The sequence below is a fragment of the Brachyistius frenatus genome, unplaced genomic scaffold, assembly GCF_029030835.1.
Source record: "Brachyistius frenatus isolate BFR_SWC_R1_liver_20210118 unplaced genomic scaffold, ASM2903083v1 Contig_11, whole genome shotgun sequence".
Lineage (NCBI taxonomy): Eukaryota > Metazoa > Chordata > Actinopteri > Embiotocidae > Brachyistius > Brachyistius frenatus.
The window spans coordinates 6120140-6137587 of NW_027210610.1; the positions used below are offsets into that span (position 1 = coordinate 6120140).

The 17448-nt window shown below is 43.9% G+C and overlaps 1 protein-coding gene across 24 annotated transcripts in view; it reads right to left on the reverse strand.

Annotated features, from left to right (window-relative positions):
- Positions 1-313: 313 nt before the first annotated feature.
- tcf7l2 (transcription factor 7 like 2) overlaps positions 314-17448 on the reverse strand; it is a 92320-nt gene continuing 75185 nt past the window's right edge. For 4 of the 24 annotated variants that reach the window (XM_069691795.1, XM_069691791.1, XM_069691786.1 and 1 more), the window contains 9 exons: positions 14987-15089; positions 13903-13989; positions 9620-9745; positions 9358-9520; positions 9008-9115; positions 6848-6896; positions 5932-5982; positions 4839-4911; positions 314-1517 (listed from right to left, as the gene is read on the reverse strand). In XM_069691795.1, the coding sequence (XP_069547896.1) occupies positions 1061-1517; positions 4839-4911; positions 5932-5982; positions 6848-6896; positions 9008-9115; positions 9358-9520; positions 9620-9745; positions 13903-13989; positions 14987-15089 (1217 nt within the window). In that variant the 3' untranslated portion in view covers positions 314-1060. Of the gene's footprint in view, positions 1518-3556; positions 3619-4166; positions 4240-4838; positions 4912-5931; positions 5983-6847; positions 6911-9006; positions 9116-9357; positions 9521-9619; positions 9761-13902; positions 13990-14986; positions 15090-17448 lie in introns of those variants that run through there. The other 20 variants (XM_069691794.1, XM_069691788.1, XM_069691782.1 and 17 more) reach the window with 16 other exon arrangements.

The following is a 17448-nucleotide window of genomic DNA, read 5'->3' on the forward strand; positions in this document are numbered from 1 at the left end:
GATCTACACAGTACACTGAGTGGAATCCAGGTTTTCAGTGAGGAAAGGAATCAATAACAAAAGATTTGCCTTTTAGAACCTCCTTGTAAAAATGGATCATTCATATAGTTGCTTACCTTAAGAAAAAATATTTGTACAATGTATTAAGAAAAAAAAAAAAAAAAAAAAAAAAGGTCAAAAAGAGACACATACAAGATACAACAAGCAATCTCTAAAGCAATAAATACTACTGGTCCTAGCGTTGTGACATTTTGAATTTAATAACCCTCAACCCTCCCACCCGACCCTCCCTCCCCCTCCCCCCCAAGCCCACCCAACTTGCCTGACTCCACCCCAAAGGTAAACAACAAAGAAAAAAAAGACAACGCAGTGGAAGAATGCATATTTAACACAGTAATCCCCCCCTCCCCGATATTCTGTACATTTAAACAAGAACAAGTAACATCACAATTAAAGTTGTTCCTCAGAGAGGTGTCACCGCTAGCCTCATGCCCTCCGAGAGTTTGAACAGATGTCAAATGATTGGTTCGCAAGCTCGTATTTAATACAAATAAAGAAGGAGAACCAACTCTTTCAAGAAAAGGGCTCATTGAATAATCTAGCCTACCTTTTTATATCCGTCTTTTAAACATTTTGAAGTTGAACTAGATAATTTTTCTGTTTGCACTGTTTAACACTACAAAAAAGACAAAAACAAAATTCATAAAAATTTTGGCAGATTCACAAAGCTATACTACAGCTCATTGTATCATTTCTTTATAATAATTAGATTTTTTTTTTGATAATGACGGGTCAAATATTGACCAATGAACTTTAATAAAACAAAAACTAAAATTTCAAAGCCGTGTGGCACAGAAACTTAAAGAGAAAAGAACTGACAGCAAGTGAAATAGAGCAGAGAGAGGGCCTAGAAAGGTGTGTGTGTGTGTGTGTGTGTGTGTGTGTGTGTGTGTGTGTGTGTGTGTGTGTGTGTGTGTGTGTGTGTGTGTGTGTGTGTGTGTGTGTGTGTGTGTGTGTGTGTGCTAAAAAAAAAAAAAAAAGAGGAGAAGAATAGGGTAGACTATTCTATAGACTTGGTCACTAGCGACAGAGGCTGAGGGGCTGTGGAGGGGAGGAGCGAGTGGGAATGACACAGCGATGCCGAGGGCCGGGCCATTGAGGACGCCACAGAGGAGCCCGGCTGCCGCGAGGACGAGACGTCGCCGTGCTCCAGAGCTCCGTTGTGGGAGGAGGCGCGGGGCGTTTTGCTAGCTGCAGCAGAGTTTTCCAGCTGAACCAAAGATGGCGGTGGAGGCCCAGCCAGGAGGTGCGGGTGGTGGAGTGGCTGGTGGGCCGGTTTCATAGTCAGTGAGAGAGGTTGCATTTGTTCAGTCTGAGGTTTGGACTCTTTTGGGGAGGGGGAGGGAACCACTGAGGAGGGGGAGGATGGGGGGGAGTCTAGTAAGCTTCCGTCCGTAGAGGGAGGACTGGCACAGCTGCCTTCACCTTGGATGTAGCGAATGCACTTTTTTTTTCTCCTGAGGGACAAGGTGAGAGAAAGAGAGCATCTTTTAGCACCGCGGCTTTAAACCACGTCGCGACTCTTAGCACCGTTGCTTACTTAAATGCACCTTTGCCCTTTTAAAACGAAGGAAAAACCCTTACTTGAAACGTGGTGGATTACATTTGCAGGTGCATTTAAGTAGCTTTGTAAAGATTGTGCTAAGGAGAAAGGTGGTAGAAATGAATTCCAAATACTAAACCGTCAAGACGGGACAGACATTCAGGAAAGATCACAGGTGAAGCACCTGGACAAGCAGCAGAGGGTGAATGAAAAGCACACAGATATGATGTCGAGAGGAGAAAATGAAGCAGATTAGAATGTGGCAACGGTTGCTCTCTGGATGTGCACTCTCCTTTCTTACAGGAGGAGATGCAGCCTGCTCTGTTCTAGCAGCACGAGGTTACTGGACCCTTCTCGCTCCTGAGCTTCTATCGGGCTCTACTCTCTCTCCTCCTGAGGGGACAGAGTTTGGAGCCGAGGCGGAAAAAAAAAGTCAACGGGATCCACACTACCCCGCATCTGCCCCACAGACACAAGTGTGTGTGTGTGTGTGTGTGCGTGCGTGCGTGCGTGTGTGTGTGTGCGTGCGCGTTGAGGGGTCAAGGCATCATGTTTGCATTCCTGCCTGGGGTTGGGACCCTCCCTCTGCCTGCTCAGTCCCGAGGCCAGGCCCGTTGCGCTCAGTGGAACCCAATGAACGAAACACGGGAGGGAGGGAGGCATGGAGGGAGGGAGGGAGGGAGGGGGGTAGGTGGGTACGGGATTGTTGCATTTATCTGCGGTGACTCTGCTTGTGAAGGCTCTGTTCAGATTTGGTTAAGGGGGAATCTCTGCCCACCTCATCTTTACCCTGACCCTGGCAGTGACCCCTCTCTCTCTCTCTCTCTCAGCTCTCCATGCTATCACAAGGATGCCTGACGGCCACGGAGTATTAGTATTTAAGAGTTGGTAAAAATAAAAATAAAATAAAAAAGACACTAAGGTGCTTAAAAACAGCAACTGAGGCTTTTGAAAGATATTAGACTGATCTCCCGTTTGATTAAGTTTGTCAAATCTAAATAAAAAAAAAAAATTGAACTTTAATGAGCGACAATTCTACATCAACAGAGAGCAGATTACAGAGAATGAAAAGGAAGAGGGACATCAACAAAAATTACAAAGGGCCCACGAAACTTTGACCACATGCTAGGTGCTAGAAGGGCATGCATCTCTGATGAACTCAAACAGTGCAAGCACACAACGTCAGACGTACTGTCTGAGAAGACTAGGAGAGAATGAGGATGAGGCTTTTAAAGTGCGGTCTGCACTGATATTGTAGCTCTGGACGGTGCGGGGCATCGACCGCGCGTAAAAAAACGGATCATTTTGCCACTACATCCACAGCTTGGTCTCGATAACTGTCTGTCAAGCTGCAACAAATGAGCTAATATCCATTTTTTTAACAGACATATTGATTTATTGTATGTGCCCGTGTATGTTATTGATTTCTCTGTCTCGGGGGAAATTATGCCCGATGCATCGTTTAGGAAATGGAGCCCAGAGAGAACTTTTAACCTCCCTGCTCCAAAAACGAAGACTGAATTACGGCACTTTTCAGCCTCCTGATCTCATGATGCGCTATTATTGTTGAAGGAATAATACAATGTTTACGATAATGTGTATGTCAGCTGGAAGGGAAATACGATGGGGTTACTGGTGGGGGAATGTGTGTAAATTCTTATCATTCAGTACATTTCAAACTGAGAAATATCCTTTCAAATCCGTTTATAAACTAGTAAGAACAATTTCTTGATATGATGGGACATTGCCGCAAAATACAAATATCAAAGAGTAAAGTGTTTTTTTTTTTTGCCTGTCCGTAAGTATGTCAAAACTAATGCAAATGAGACACGTAACAGCAGTAACGAACAATGTGTAGGATGATTGGCGCAGAAATGTGTTGAGAAAAAGAGTGGGGCAGCGTGTGGTGTAAGCCAGACACGAAGAAGGGAACTTAGCAGAAACAAATACCTACCATGAAAATATTCCCAATTCAAAGACTGCTTGTGTCAGAACAGAAAGACAACAGGTAGGGACTAAGTAAGGGTTATTGAAGAGGAGTTTGGAGGAAGAAGAGGTGGAGAAGGAGGAGGAAGAGGGCACAGAAAAGAGTGTCACTGAGCAGGCCCTCAGAGAAAGCAGGGCTAAATTTGTAAGCATAACATTGTTATTCAAAGGGTGCCAATTAGAACAAACATGACAGTTAAGATGGGAGGGAATTATCCACTGCCTGGAGAGAAAATGGATTTCAACCATAGCAATTTCGACTAAGAAATGTTACTCCAGAGCACGTTAGGAGCCATGATGTTGCAACGAGATATTTTCTTGAGATAAAATACTCAGCAGTCTTACTTAGAAATCCATTTTCTGCCACTGGGCTTGAACTGAGTTCAATGAGGGAAAGATAGTTGTGCAGGAATTTAAAGGGAGCAGGAAACTTCTCAGTGAGGAAGAGGAGCTGAGGAGTTTTCCATCTGTTACCACACTGATGGAAGCATGTTTTTAGAAAAGACATCTGAGCCAATAATCAAGGAGATGCTCATTGTGGATGTCTTCCTCCCATTGGTACTACAGCAGTTTATACCTGCATGGTTTGCACCATAAACTCAGCTGGTCAAGCCCGAACAAGGCACGACACTTCTTTGGGGTATTTGCATCTGTTAGCCAAAGAGGTAAACACAAACACACACACAGAGACAAAAAAAGGGAAAGGAAAGAAAAAAAAAAGAAAATGGACACGTCATTGCACAGACAAAAACATGTAGCCAGGGCTTAGATTTAGGCTGGCAACACTGGGATGTCCTCCATATTGACCAAGCCATCAGGCTCCAGATCCTCCAAGCCCCGACCTGCCAGTATAAGACCTCTGACCAATCTCAGTAAGGCTTATTGTACTGTACATCCTGCAATGAAACCCCTGTAACCCCACAAATGTTTCTTCATCAACACATACGCACAGACACCATTCACACAAACACTCTGGCATATGCTGTTAATACACCTTTTTTTTTGTTTTTTTTTTTTTTTTTGTTTCCCCAAACAGGAGGTAAAAATCAAGTGAGAACCCAGAGATAGACCGGCAGGGCGTGACTGGAGGAAGCTGAGAGGTCATAATAGCCTGGCGTGACAGACGGGCAGGGAAGCGCAGAGGAAGAAAAAAAGGCAGCAGCATAGAAGAGAGGAGGAGGAAGTCCCAGCATAGTAGTTACCCAGCCTTCACCTGGCCCTGGCTGGTGCAAGCACACACCATACACACCTGCACGGGCCACACCAGTTATTCTGTTGGTCGAGCCCAAAGCGCGCTCGACACTTCTTAGGAGCGCTCAGGTCTGATGCCGCAACAAGGAAGGGAAGCCAGCAGAGAGGAGGAATAGAACCAAAACCAATAAAAAAAAAAAAATAAGGGAACAGAAATCCAAAAAGAGGAGAGAAATAAGGAGAAAAAACAGATAACAGTGAATCTATGAAGCTTGGCAGTGGCTCAATGTGCAAGAAATCCCCCCCCTCAATTCTCCCTTAAAGCCATTATCAAGAGTGCCTTTAAAGATAGGACTGAACACAATTAGTGTGTTTCAGACATTAGTAAAAACCAAAATGCATGCATATTATTAAAAAAAAAAAAAAAAAAAAAAATCATGAGATTAATATGGAAACCGTCACTTTCAGTCATGTGATCTAAATTCTGACTGAAGTTAAAGCTGAAGATAAGATTCGGAGGATATAAACGGAGCAAATGCAGATTGGATTAATTTACTGTTAGATGCTATCAGTGCACTATGGTTTCAAAAGGACAAGGGGCAAGGTGGGAAGACTAGGCAGCAGTAGCAGATTGCTAAAATAGCACAGTCGTGAGTTAGCTTTAGCCAGGGGAGGGATTAAAAAAAGGGCTGGACCCTGGGGGCGGGTGGGGGGGGGTAGGCCAAACTCATGCTGGCCTACAGCAAAGGCATAAGCGCAGCGACTGAAGCATTTAGATTAAGGAGGTTTACCCTGACATCACATCCTTTAGGTCATACTTCACAATGATAATCTAACTTTACACCGTCAGTTCCTCAAGCAGACTGCATAGTGATTTTGCCATAATACGGAAATGCTATGAAACTAAATAGCAACAGTAAATGGAGGTAAATGAAATGAAGTATAATCTAGCTTCAAGTCAAATAAACAATAGCCACATTTTAAGAAAAGAAAGCAGCAAACAAAGCAAAAAAAAAAAAAAAGGAGAATAGTTCAATAAATAGAATTTAAGCTGCCTCATATTGCACATTCATGGATAAAATAGATATACATAAATTTAAAAAGAAAGAAAAAAACAGTTAGTAATTTAATACTCAAAATGACATTAGCACCTGTAATCGGAGGGAGTGAAAGGCAAGGGTTTGGAAAATATTCTCTGTGTTCTGAAAAAAAAGAACAGATAGAGAGGCCTTCAAGAAGAAATCCGTCACCAAACGAGCGCAAAATACATGATAACAAGACGGTATTGCTCCTCACAATAACGATAAGAAGAATATGAATCAATCACAGAATTAGCAAACCTCCTTAATTTTAAGATGTAAGTGATTTTTCTTATGTTGGTATAAAAGCATGCATGGAAGCAAGCAAGGAGGGAGGAGGGGGGCGAAGGGTAGCCCAACGAGCACACACATGCACAGTCGCACGAGCACACACACACACACACACACACACACACACACACACACACACACACACACACACACACACACACACACACAGTACTGTAGTGCAGTTGATCTGCAGGGCACAGGCAGTATAAAACAGGGCAGTTAATGGCTCTCACAATGCTTCAAGTCCACATTCTCAAAAACACATATCACAATAAAAAGGCTAAGGGGCCAAAGGGGGGGTGGGGTGAGAAGGACTATGGGGGGGTCATGCATATTCAGTTGTTATTAGCTAGGGAGAGCTAGGGAAAATGGAAAAAAAAAAAAAAAAAAAAAAGGGGGGGGGGGGAGGGTATTACAAGCAACTCTACCATTTAAATATTGCATTGGGTAGCAATAAGTATACAAAAAAAAAGAAAAAAGCCAGGCACAATAACACATATACACACACACACACACACACACACACACACACACACACACACACACACACACACACACACACACACACACACACACACACACACACACACAAACATAACACAAAAAAACTAGCTTGACTTTTATCTTGCAAGATGTCACATCTGCCTGACACATGATGGGGCTCTTCTAATATGAGAGATAATTGCAGCTCACTTACCATTGCTCTCTGCTTGCTGCTTTTCCCTTTTTCTCTTCTTCCTTTTCCCCTGTTGGTTAGCCGCCAAAAAAATAGAAAGAAAAAAATAGACACAGACAGGAACCTTAGTTATTATATTGCAGAATGCCCAAAACATGAAACAGAGAATAGGATTTATCTTTGTGTGTACTTATTTATTCATTCATTCTTTCTCTGCTTTTTTTTTTTTTTTTTTCCTTTTCCTTTCTGTCTTTGCCCTCCGGTTTGTACCAGCCACTGCAGGCCAGACCACAATTCTCGCTCCTTTCTCTGTTTTTTGTACTTTTTCTGCTCTTTTCTTCTGTTTCTGTAATCTTTTGTTTTATTTTCCTCTGTTCTGTGAAGATCTAGACGACACACATCTGGTTTGGGAGACAGATGTCTCTGGGGCTGCTCGAGGAAGACTCCACTGGTCAAGCTTGATCCCAAAAAACTGGACAAAACTGATGGGACTCTGGCATTTATGTGTCAGAACAAAGTGTCCAGGGTGCAAAACATTCCCCATGGATAGATTAAAAAAAAAAAAAAAAAAAAAGGCTTTGTTCTAAATACAGTCCAGACCAGAAGTATTTGGACAGTTACACTTTTTTTTTGTTTTATGGACTCTGCGATTCTGTACTTTCAATTTAAACAAAAAAATGGATACGACATTGAAGTCTCAGCCTTAATGCGAGAAGATTTCCAGCCATTTTAAACCACAGTGCCCAAAATGTAATGGTTCGAAAATTATTGGGCACTCAGCTCGTAAATGTTTCTTTTGCAGCTATGTGTCATTGCAACATTAATTCATGCAAAAAAGGTCTACATGTGGAACAGGGTGAATCAAAAGCTGGCATTTAGATTAAGGTGGAGTTGTCTTTGAATATGAGGACTTAAGAGGGACCACGCAGGTGAAGTAGAAAGTGATAAGCCTTAAAAAAAAAAAAAAAAGTCGGTGATCTTAGAGATAGTTTTTCAAGAATGACAGATTTCACAGAAGCACAGGAAAAAAATGGGCAAACAACTTGGTTAAATCCTTTCTATGCTGAACAAGCCCATTTATGGCTGCAAATCAAGTCAAGAATTCTCTCCAGGATGTAGCCTTAAATGATTCCTCGTGAAATACCAAGAGAAAACTTGATCCTCAGAAGGATTCACCGCAAGATGCAAACCCTTGCTAAGCCTTAAAAACAGAAAGGCCAGCTTGCAGTTTGTGAACGCATGCAAAAAGAAACTGATCGAGTTGTGGAACAAAGTTCTGAAAAATGATTAAACAAAATCAACCTCTATCAAAATAACAGAAAGAGAAAAGTATTCTCTTATGTTGTGCTTGGCCATGGACTCGTGGCTTACTGAGGATTTCACTGCCGAGGGAAACAACAGGACGAATGCAGCGGTGTGTATAAGACCGTTCTGTATCCTAAAATTCACCTAAACGCATCAAAACTGATTGGATGACATTTCACCATTCAGCAGGACAGCAGTAAACATACAAGCCAGAGCAACCAAAGAGCTTTACAGGGTGAGTAGGTGGAGTATCCTTGACTGGCCGAGTCAATCACCTGATCTCAGTCAGATTGAGCTGCACTCCACTTGCTGAAGGCCAGACTAAAAGGCAGAGAGACATCACAGCAAGCAGGAGCTGAAGGCGGCAGCAGTCAAAGGCCTGCGAGAGCACCACCAGGGAAGATACAAAGCGTCTGCTGATGTCTATGAGCCCAAGTGTTTGCACAAAATATCAAATATGATGATCCAGTTTGACTTTATGCGTGTCTGTCAATCACTTTGATCCCCTAAACTTTGTGCACTGTGTGTTCAAAGGGTTGTATCTCCCACACAGTTCTTTCTATATTGAAGTAAACCTACACAAATCGAAGCTGAGACTTGCTACTTTCATGTAGTATCTATGATCCAGTTTCAAATCGAATGGACTGAAGCAACTGAGCCTGAAGATAAAAAAACTGTCCAAATACCGGATGGTATTAATATTATTGCATAACAAGGTGTGCTTAGGTCGAGGCTATTTGCCCAGTTCAGATAAACATACGAGAAGCATTTGATCTTTTGGGAAAAAAAAAAAAAAAAAAGCAACAGAAACTCGTCCTGGGTATGTGACCTAGGGGAAAAAAGAGACCGTTACGACTTGTAAACTTAAAAACTTACATAGTTGTCTCGTGCTGACCAGCCTGGGTACAGCTGCATGTGGAGCTGTCGTTCTTTCCTGGCCAGCTCGTAGTACTTGGCCTGCTCCTCCCGCGATAGGGCGTGCCACTGTAACAAATAAAACAGAAGACGCAGAGAGAAGACATGAAAAAAAACATGAAAAATAAATGCAGGTTGTAAACTTCAACCCGATCTATGTCCTCAGTTACTACAACTCCGTCTTTCTTCCATCCCATTAGGCCTTTCCCTGCGTTTACTTTGAGTCCCAGGTTTAACTCAGCCATGTTTGGTCACTGTGGTAACTGCAGGTGGGCTATTACAGTGTCGGTGTGCGTGTCTGATGAACTTACCCTCCGCCCCAGGATCTGGTTGATGGCAGCGCTTTCCTTCAGTGTGCACTCAGCCACCACTTTGGCCCGCATCTCCTTCATGTAGAGCATGAAGGCGTTCAGAGGCTTCTTTATGTGGACCTGTTTCTTCTTCTCTTCTTCCTTTTTAGCGTCTGACTGTTTCCTATGGTGGAGCAGAGAGCAGGAAGATGAGCAGAGTCAACTTACAGCTATGCACGGAGGACTGGAAACTTAGTAAAAAGGGTGGAGAAAGTGTACTCACGAGCCATTGAGGGAGCTGATGTCACTGTGGGAGGATTCCTGCTTGACGTTGGGTGTGACGATGGCTGGGTGAGGGATGCCCGTGGTGTGCAAACTGTGGTGAGGGGGCACCATGTGTGGGGGGAACCTAGAGGACAGAAGACTGTGTAAATCGTCAGAATGGACACGGGTGAAATGAGAAGATGGCGCACATGTACACTCAAGACTATACAGCAGGGGCTAAATTCCATTCTCATCTTTTGATGACGTGTCAAAGCACGTCGTGTTTTTCTTTAAAAATTCTTTCATAGAATTGGAATTTAGCCACAAGAAAGACATAACAGTAAATGCACATTCAAACATCCACATGATAATGTCCAAGGTTGATTTCTGTATTGTTCATAAGCAGTCAGGATCGATTTTACTGCTGAAAATGAGTGACCTTCAGCAACATATGATTTGAAAAAGCTATATGGTGTGGCAATAAATAAGTGCAATTGCACAATGATGCCGTTCGTGAAGGATGCAGAGAACCGCAACACTTGAGCCAAGGGCATTTTCTTCACATTAATTTAATCACAACATTATTGAGATTAATAATAATTTCTTTTAATAATAATGATCCTGACCTGCATAGGCAACAATAGTGGAACATGTTGGCTGCAGGGCTCTGCGCACCTTGAACTTAGTCTGACACATCGGTGCCTGCCGTAGACAAAGCACCTCTCAGATATAAAAGAACTTGATCCAGTTTATAGCTTTTTTGAAATTTTGTCATCTGCAAAATGTAGGCAGATGATTTCCAAATAAGATTGTAGGGACAATGAAATTTTCTGTCTTTCGACTGTAGATGACAAAATGCCAAATCGCATAACTGCAGCTCATTGTACTATTTGAAGAAACGGCTGTTAAACTGATATGAAAATGGCAGGTTTTGGAGGGGTAAAGCTTGAACCATTATCTCTTATCAAGGAATATTGCAAGGTAGATTAAAAAATGTTTCTATCAAAGTCTAGTATCACTTCAGGTATTGGGTCTCTATTTGCTTCCTCCCATTCTTTTCTGCCAATTCAGCACTGTCAGCAGCAGCACTGACATTTTTATCTTCATCCCTATACACTCCTATCATCATTTCATCATCTCCAACTGTTCCACATATCGAGGCCAGAAACCCTTATTTATGAAATCGTTTCACTGGCCAGAACAGCAATGAGACACCGGTGTACTGTAGGTGTCAGTGTGTATATGACACTAATTATTTGTGCCAGATTATTTGAACTCATACATGTATATCTGCATGTTTACAGCTTCTGTTTCACGTGACCATACACACATTTAAGAGAAGAGAGGAGGATGAAGGAGAAGGGAAAAAAAAAGAAGGAATAATTCTTTTTTTCTTTCTTTCTTTTCTTTTTTTTTTAAAGCAGCTCATTATCCGGCTGTGTCTGGCTGCATGGCTCCAAGCCAGAATATAATGATGAGGATAAACTCGCCAGGAACAACTAGTTTCTGTTGGAGGCCATCTCAGGGGAGTGCCAGTGCTCCCCCCTCAAACTCTTTCCCTCTTTTTCTCCTTTCCCCTCTTCTCCCTTCATCACTGACACATTGGTGTTTGTGCCATGTCATCCGTTGATGGGGAGCTCGGCAGCAGTGGCTGCATATCGCCCATCATTAAGTCTGCTGCATTTTCTTCACTCGCTCTGTTTCCTCTCTCCCTGTTCACCCTCCTTCCTTCTCTCTCTGTGCACTTGTTAAAATTTCCTCTGTTCCAAGATCTATTTTTTCTCCTCTTCTTCTTCTTCTTCCTCTCTACTCCTCCCTGTCCCCTCACCACCTCCACGCTCCTTCGCTTCCTCCCTCCATCCCCCTCCTGCTTGCCACTGCATGGCCCAGGTTATGGTTTAAACATGATGGCCATCCCTTTGAAGCGTAGGGGCATCATCATCATCATCATCATCATCATCACCGGGCTCATCAGCAGCAAGCGGCGCCTTGGACCAATTTAACCAACACGGGGAAAGGGAGACGCAGTGGAACCCCCCCACCCACCCACCCATCTACCCACCCCAACCCCGGGGGCTCCTACGTCTCAATCAGAAAGGTAAGAATGGCTGGCGGGGTGGACTGGGGGTGGGGTGGGGGGGTGGGGGGTCACTGGCGCAGCAAGCCCAGTGTCAGCCAATGCCATTTAATTGCCAGTGTGAAGCAGTAGCCCCCGTGCCTGTCTAATGTATAATGATCCGGCCGGTGCGCTTCTCCCGTTCCCCACGAAAAGAGAGGGAGCAAGATGATGGGGGAACATATCAAAGGGCAGGCTTAAGCACAAGGGGCAAAGGGGCCTTTCGCATCCACCCACCTGTCACACACACATTCACGCGCACACACACCATACGGGGGGGGACCTGCACTGGCTCCAACCCCATTATCAAAATAATGTCTTTCATTTGCTCTGCAGACTGTCTCTACTCTCCTCGGCTCCTTTTTCCCCTCCCTTTTCTACAAGAATGTATTTTTTAACAGGACCTAGGTGTAAGGTGCTCATTGCGGGACTACGAGGTACCAGATCCGTTCCCTGCATCCTAATTCAGCTCCAGCTACGGCACAGGGGACGGATATGAAGCAGCGCTCTCCTGCAGAAGACCTAACTCCCCGACAAGAGTACAAGGCCAGGATGTCTTTTCTGTCCGATCTCCTCCAGTCAGCCTGCTCGCTACAAATCGTTTGAGCCATCACAATGGTCTGGCCCATTCTTTGAACAAAACCAACTAGCTGAAGGCTATGTATGAAGGGAGTCTGACATTTTGCTTCCACAATTAGACAAATTGTTGCTAGATTTTGTCAGCATTTAAAAGAAAAATTGTCTTCTCTGGTTGGAGTTTTTTTTTTTTTTTTTTTTTGGGAGGGGCGGCGATGTGTTAAACCCTCCCATTCTCCAGAGAACTCCCAGAGCTCTCCATCTATTCAGTTATACTAATTCAATTAGGGGCCTCATCACAGGGCATTAGCTCTTCCCCATGGCCAGTCCCCCCCCCACCCCCCAGCCAGTATATTCAATTAGCTGCACTGGAAATAAGATGATCACAATGTAGAGGCTGTCATTAAGGGACCAAATTAGCAGTCACTTAAAACCCAGGTTGGCTGGGTACTGTTGCCAGATGCCAATGTCTGGACAGACCCACCATCTGACCTGTGCACCTGAGACATGAAGGGGATGGGCTGTGAGGGGGGGGGGGGTCTGACAATAATCCAGATCATCATTCCAATGAGTTTAATACAAGAAGGTTTTTACATGTGAAGAAATCCTGCCACTTACTGTCTGACTGAGCATACAAGCCTAGCTTTCTTTTATTCTCAGCTTTAAAAAAAAATGTCTTTTCCCCCTTTGCAACTGCTCCCTCCCTGCATCTACATGATCCATCAATGTCACAGAGGTCTAAACAAGCTGCCCTCAGGTCCTGCTTTTCCAATCAGGCTGTAATTAAACTGAAGCTTGGCTTCATCCCTAGACTCTAAACCAGCCCCGTCCAAAAGTCCCCTGCTGCAGGGGCATGTAGAGGGAGGAGGGAGGAGCAGTGGGAGCGGAGTGGGCTTTTTTTTTTTTTTTTTGTCGTTGCTTTTTTGGCTCATCCAGACCCACAAATCACAGGCTTTTTAGGCATCCAAAATTAATTATGTTCGCTTTCCACACAATATAGAGGTCACGTGTCCCTCAAGGGAACAATAACTAGTTAAACACCAATGACAAATACACACACACATGTATACAAGATGGCAACAAATACACAACCCCCCCTCCTCCCCATGGGTGCACTAATGTCCACAGCAGCACTTGAACCGGACCCTAATGGGCTGGACCAAAGCACCAGCCAAGTGTCAGGCCCCGGCTTATATCATGCGAGTCTCCTTCAAAGTGTTGCTGTTTGTTTATCTGTCTGGCTGCTCAAACTCACAGCAAGGACATGCCCCTGCTCATTTCAGATCTGCCTGACATGCAGTAGGGGTAAATGTTCTTCAGGGGCCTCATTAGAAAATGATAAATATAATTAATATTTGAGCATGCTCGCTGGAGCGCCACACTGGAGAATTGGCCTTTTGAACACAGAGATGGGGAGTGCGAGCTCTCCTTGAGGGAGAAGTTTTCTGCTCACTGTGTCTGTGCACGTGAGCGTGCGTGTGTGTTGCTTGTGCATTGCCCTCACAGCCAACACAAACACACACAAACGGCTGTATGAGGAAGTGAGGAAGTGAGAAAGTGTGTGTGTGTGTGTGTGTGTGTGTGTGTGTAACTCCTAGGGCTTAACTCACCTTGACATGGATGCGTTGACAGTGAGCGCAGTTGGGTAGGGGTGTCTGAAACCCCCTGTTGTGATTGGATAAACAGGTTGACCTTGCCTAGGAAGGGGGAAGAAAAGAAGAAAGAGGAAAAGGTAAAGGAAGAGGGTTGATGGAAGAGGGGAAGCCAAAGCCCTCTGTCTCTCACTTCTCCCCACCGTGGGCCTCTTTATTCTCATTTGATCAGGACAAAAATCTAGGGGATTGCAGAGCGCAGATCAAAGGGAGGAAAACTCTGAACAATTTGAATGCCACAAATCTTGATAGCAATGGCTAATTAAATTTCATAACCCTTCGCTCAGTGTCGACAGAGTGGGGCCCTGTTCCTCCCCAAGCTGGAACTAGGTGTTTTGTTGTGATAATTAAAGACGAAGCGCGGGTCTCTTTAATGGAGCCATCACACTAATTGAGGTCTACACATCCAAAGACAAACAATAATGAATGTAAATTTATACAAAAATAAAGTGCAGCAAATCAAAGGGCGCCATGGCTGCGCTCAGGGCCTCTCTCGGTATTTAGATCGCGGTGAGAAAACATTAAATTAACAGAGCTTAATTTGTAGCCTTTTGTCATATTAACAAGTGTTGACAAGAGTTACCAGGGGAGAGCCCCTATGTGGAATTGTGGGTAAAATACAGGCAATCACAGTTCATTACTGTAATTGAACTATACACAGACATGCAAAGTGGTATTTGCCATAAAATAGCAAGTTGAGGCTGGTGTGAGTCTAAGAAAGCTCTGATGGGCCGCTGTGGTCCAGAAGTCAGTGTGTTACAAAGTTAGGAGATCAAGTTTAAGTTTAAGTTAAAAACAAAAAGAGGCACGCAGAGACTCTCTGGGGTTCCAAGAGACAGAGAAAGCTTCTAAAAGTGCGCACATAAAGCCCAACATCCTGCAGCTGCAGTGTATACACATGAAAGTAACATCCACTTTTATTGTTTACTGTTTTTCTCTTTAATGATATACACCTTATGCTTATTAATCATTACAGTATGTTCACACAACTCACAAGAGAATAGAGTAGAAAGAGTAATAAAAAAAAAAAAGATTCACTTACTGTGGTACTAACCATCCTAGCGGATGGGGGATCTGGCCGACAGCGCCAGGTGACAGCGGGTAATAAGGAGATATATCTGGAGGATGTGGAGGCCTTGGAATTCCTGTGAAAGAAGGAAGGATGACAGGAGCAGAGAGGAGGTGGACAGACAAGACGATGACAGAGACAGAGAGAGAGAGAACCAAATCTTTGTCAGTGCGGAATTCGTTCTTTGTTGAGTTTCACATCTTGAACGGGGCAAACATCACAGGAAGTGCAGATGGGGAGGAAGAGGAGGAGGAAGAGGGCTCGTTGCTCGCATGTACACAGTGCTAAATCACACTTCCTGATCAAAGGCCTTTGAGGCGGCGCGGCGGCACAATGTGTTGGAAGAGGCAGAGGGGAGAGAGGTGAGGAGAAAACACCAACACGATTCTTGTCACATTTGTCTGGTGCATCAGGAGATTAATGATATGAAATGACTGAGGTTTAGAAGTTAACAAAACAAAGCAATATAATTAAAGTCTTTGCTGTGATCAGAGAGCTGCCAATATGGGGCGAGCAGTGGAGTCTGCCTGCAGAATTACACTGGCATCCTGGCTGGATATTGATTTGATCTATCATTATACACATGAATGAAACCAGTGAAAAACATGCAGCAGTCACAGATTACGAGCTCAACTACAAGTTCTGTTTCAGTTTAGATCGATACTCCTGCTTTTGACTCTACATACAGAGTTACCGCAAGTTCTGACATAATTAATTACAATGACGCACGTATCGGGGTCGTTGGTCTCCATTCGTTCGACTGATCCTCAGATTTAACACGAAGACAGCAGCGAGTTTCGTTTGTTGGCCCCCACAGACGATCAGCGACAAAGACGTCCAATTTAAGGACAGCTCTTTTTGAGGGCATCGCCGAGCGATCGCAGCATCCACCGCGTTGCCTTTACTTTCCGTGGCAGCTGACAGGCGCAGAAAGCGCGTCGACGAGCTGCCCTGAACGGGTGCCTTGAAAAGGTCTTGTACACAGCCGGGTGTAAAAATAACTTTCTCTCTCATGACAAACTTGAAACGGGGAACACTAGACATGTGTAGCAGCGCAGCAGGGGAGGGAGGTGCGATCAGTCGACCAGAAAGTGTGTGTGTGTGTGTGTGTGTGTGGGGGGGGGGGGGGGGCTTTCATTTGAGGCTGATGTGCGTTCCTTCCACACAGCTGGCATGCCTGTGCAGCTGTTGTTGCAGGTATTTTGGACAGCGCCAATGCGGCCTGAAGGAAAGCCAAATGAATCTTCATACATTACAGCTTGGCTCGTGTCGGCGTTTGCACCCAGAGCTGCAGCTGATCCAGCTTCTCCATTAGGAGTTTGTGTCTAAATGGAAAAAAAAACTTTTCTTGGCATGCCGTTATAACAAAGGCAAGTTCTATTAAAAAGGAAACCCTGGGAAACATTATCCCATCGCCACCCAGCGCTCAAACCTAATATAGCTCATTAATTAATTAAACACTGCCCAATTAAGCAGCCCCATTAAGCACTACATTAAACAGCAGCTGGCACATTATTTCCCCTTTGTAAGGGCCATCATAATAAGGGAACATTATTACCTAAAACATTGGCTGAATCCACCAGAGACCATTGAAAAGCACAAAATTATTCACCACACTGGAAATGCATTAACCTGAAAGGACTGACTGAATGACAGTTAGCAAAATGAAGTGCTGGGTCAAGCTGCTCATGGAAATACATGAAATTGCCTAAAAATGTACGCTGAATGGTTGTGTGGGCAGAATGTGACCGCTAAACCTGGACAGTGAATCTGCAAGACCAACAGGCTTTAACGAGGAATGTAGAGCTCAAACAGGAAACCGAGATGATTTCTGAAAACCTAAAAAGAGTTTTGTCCAAAGAAACAGACTTGAATACTCTGCGTTTGTGAAGAGCTCCAGCTACAGAGGCTGTCCTTGTTTCGACTCTTGGCAATAGGCGTTGTGGTTGTTTGCTGAATTCCGTGTTTTACGAGAGGTTTACGAGCCACTGTTTAGGTTCTTGTTCTCAAATGTAAGGCCGGCTCTCCACTGAAACCAAACCATTAACGAGTGGGACCGTCATGTCAATCAGAAACAGATGAGAGCACGTGTTGTCAACAGGAAGCACTCGAGTTGACCTTGTCCTACTTTAGCTGTCGCAGCCTTGTAAACAGTGCTGGTAGTTTGAATTCATCAAAAAAGCAATTAATGGAACAAAATTTACATTTCTATTTCGTTTATGTTGATATTACCTGTATTGTAAGTGTAGCACTTCAAATATGGTCTACGGACTCCATCAAAGAAACTCATGATGGTATAATAAAACCGCGACACACCCATCAATGCAAACGTTTTTGTTGTTTTTTTTTTAGAGCTGATGTCTCTAAAATTATTGTCAGTTTGTTTTGAACCTATTGGGTTTCATCCTGACACTTTTAAAACACTGATAAAAAAA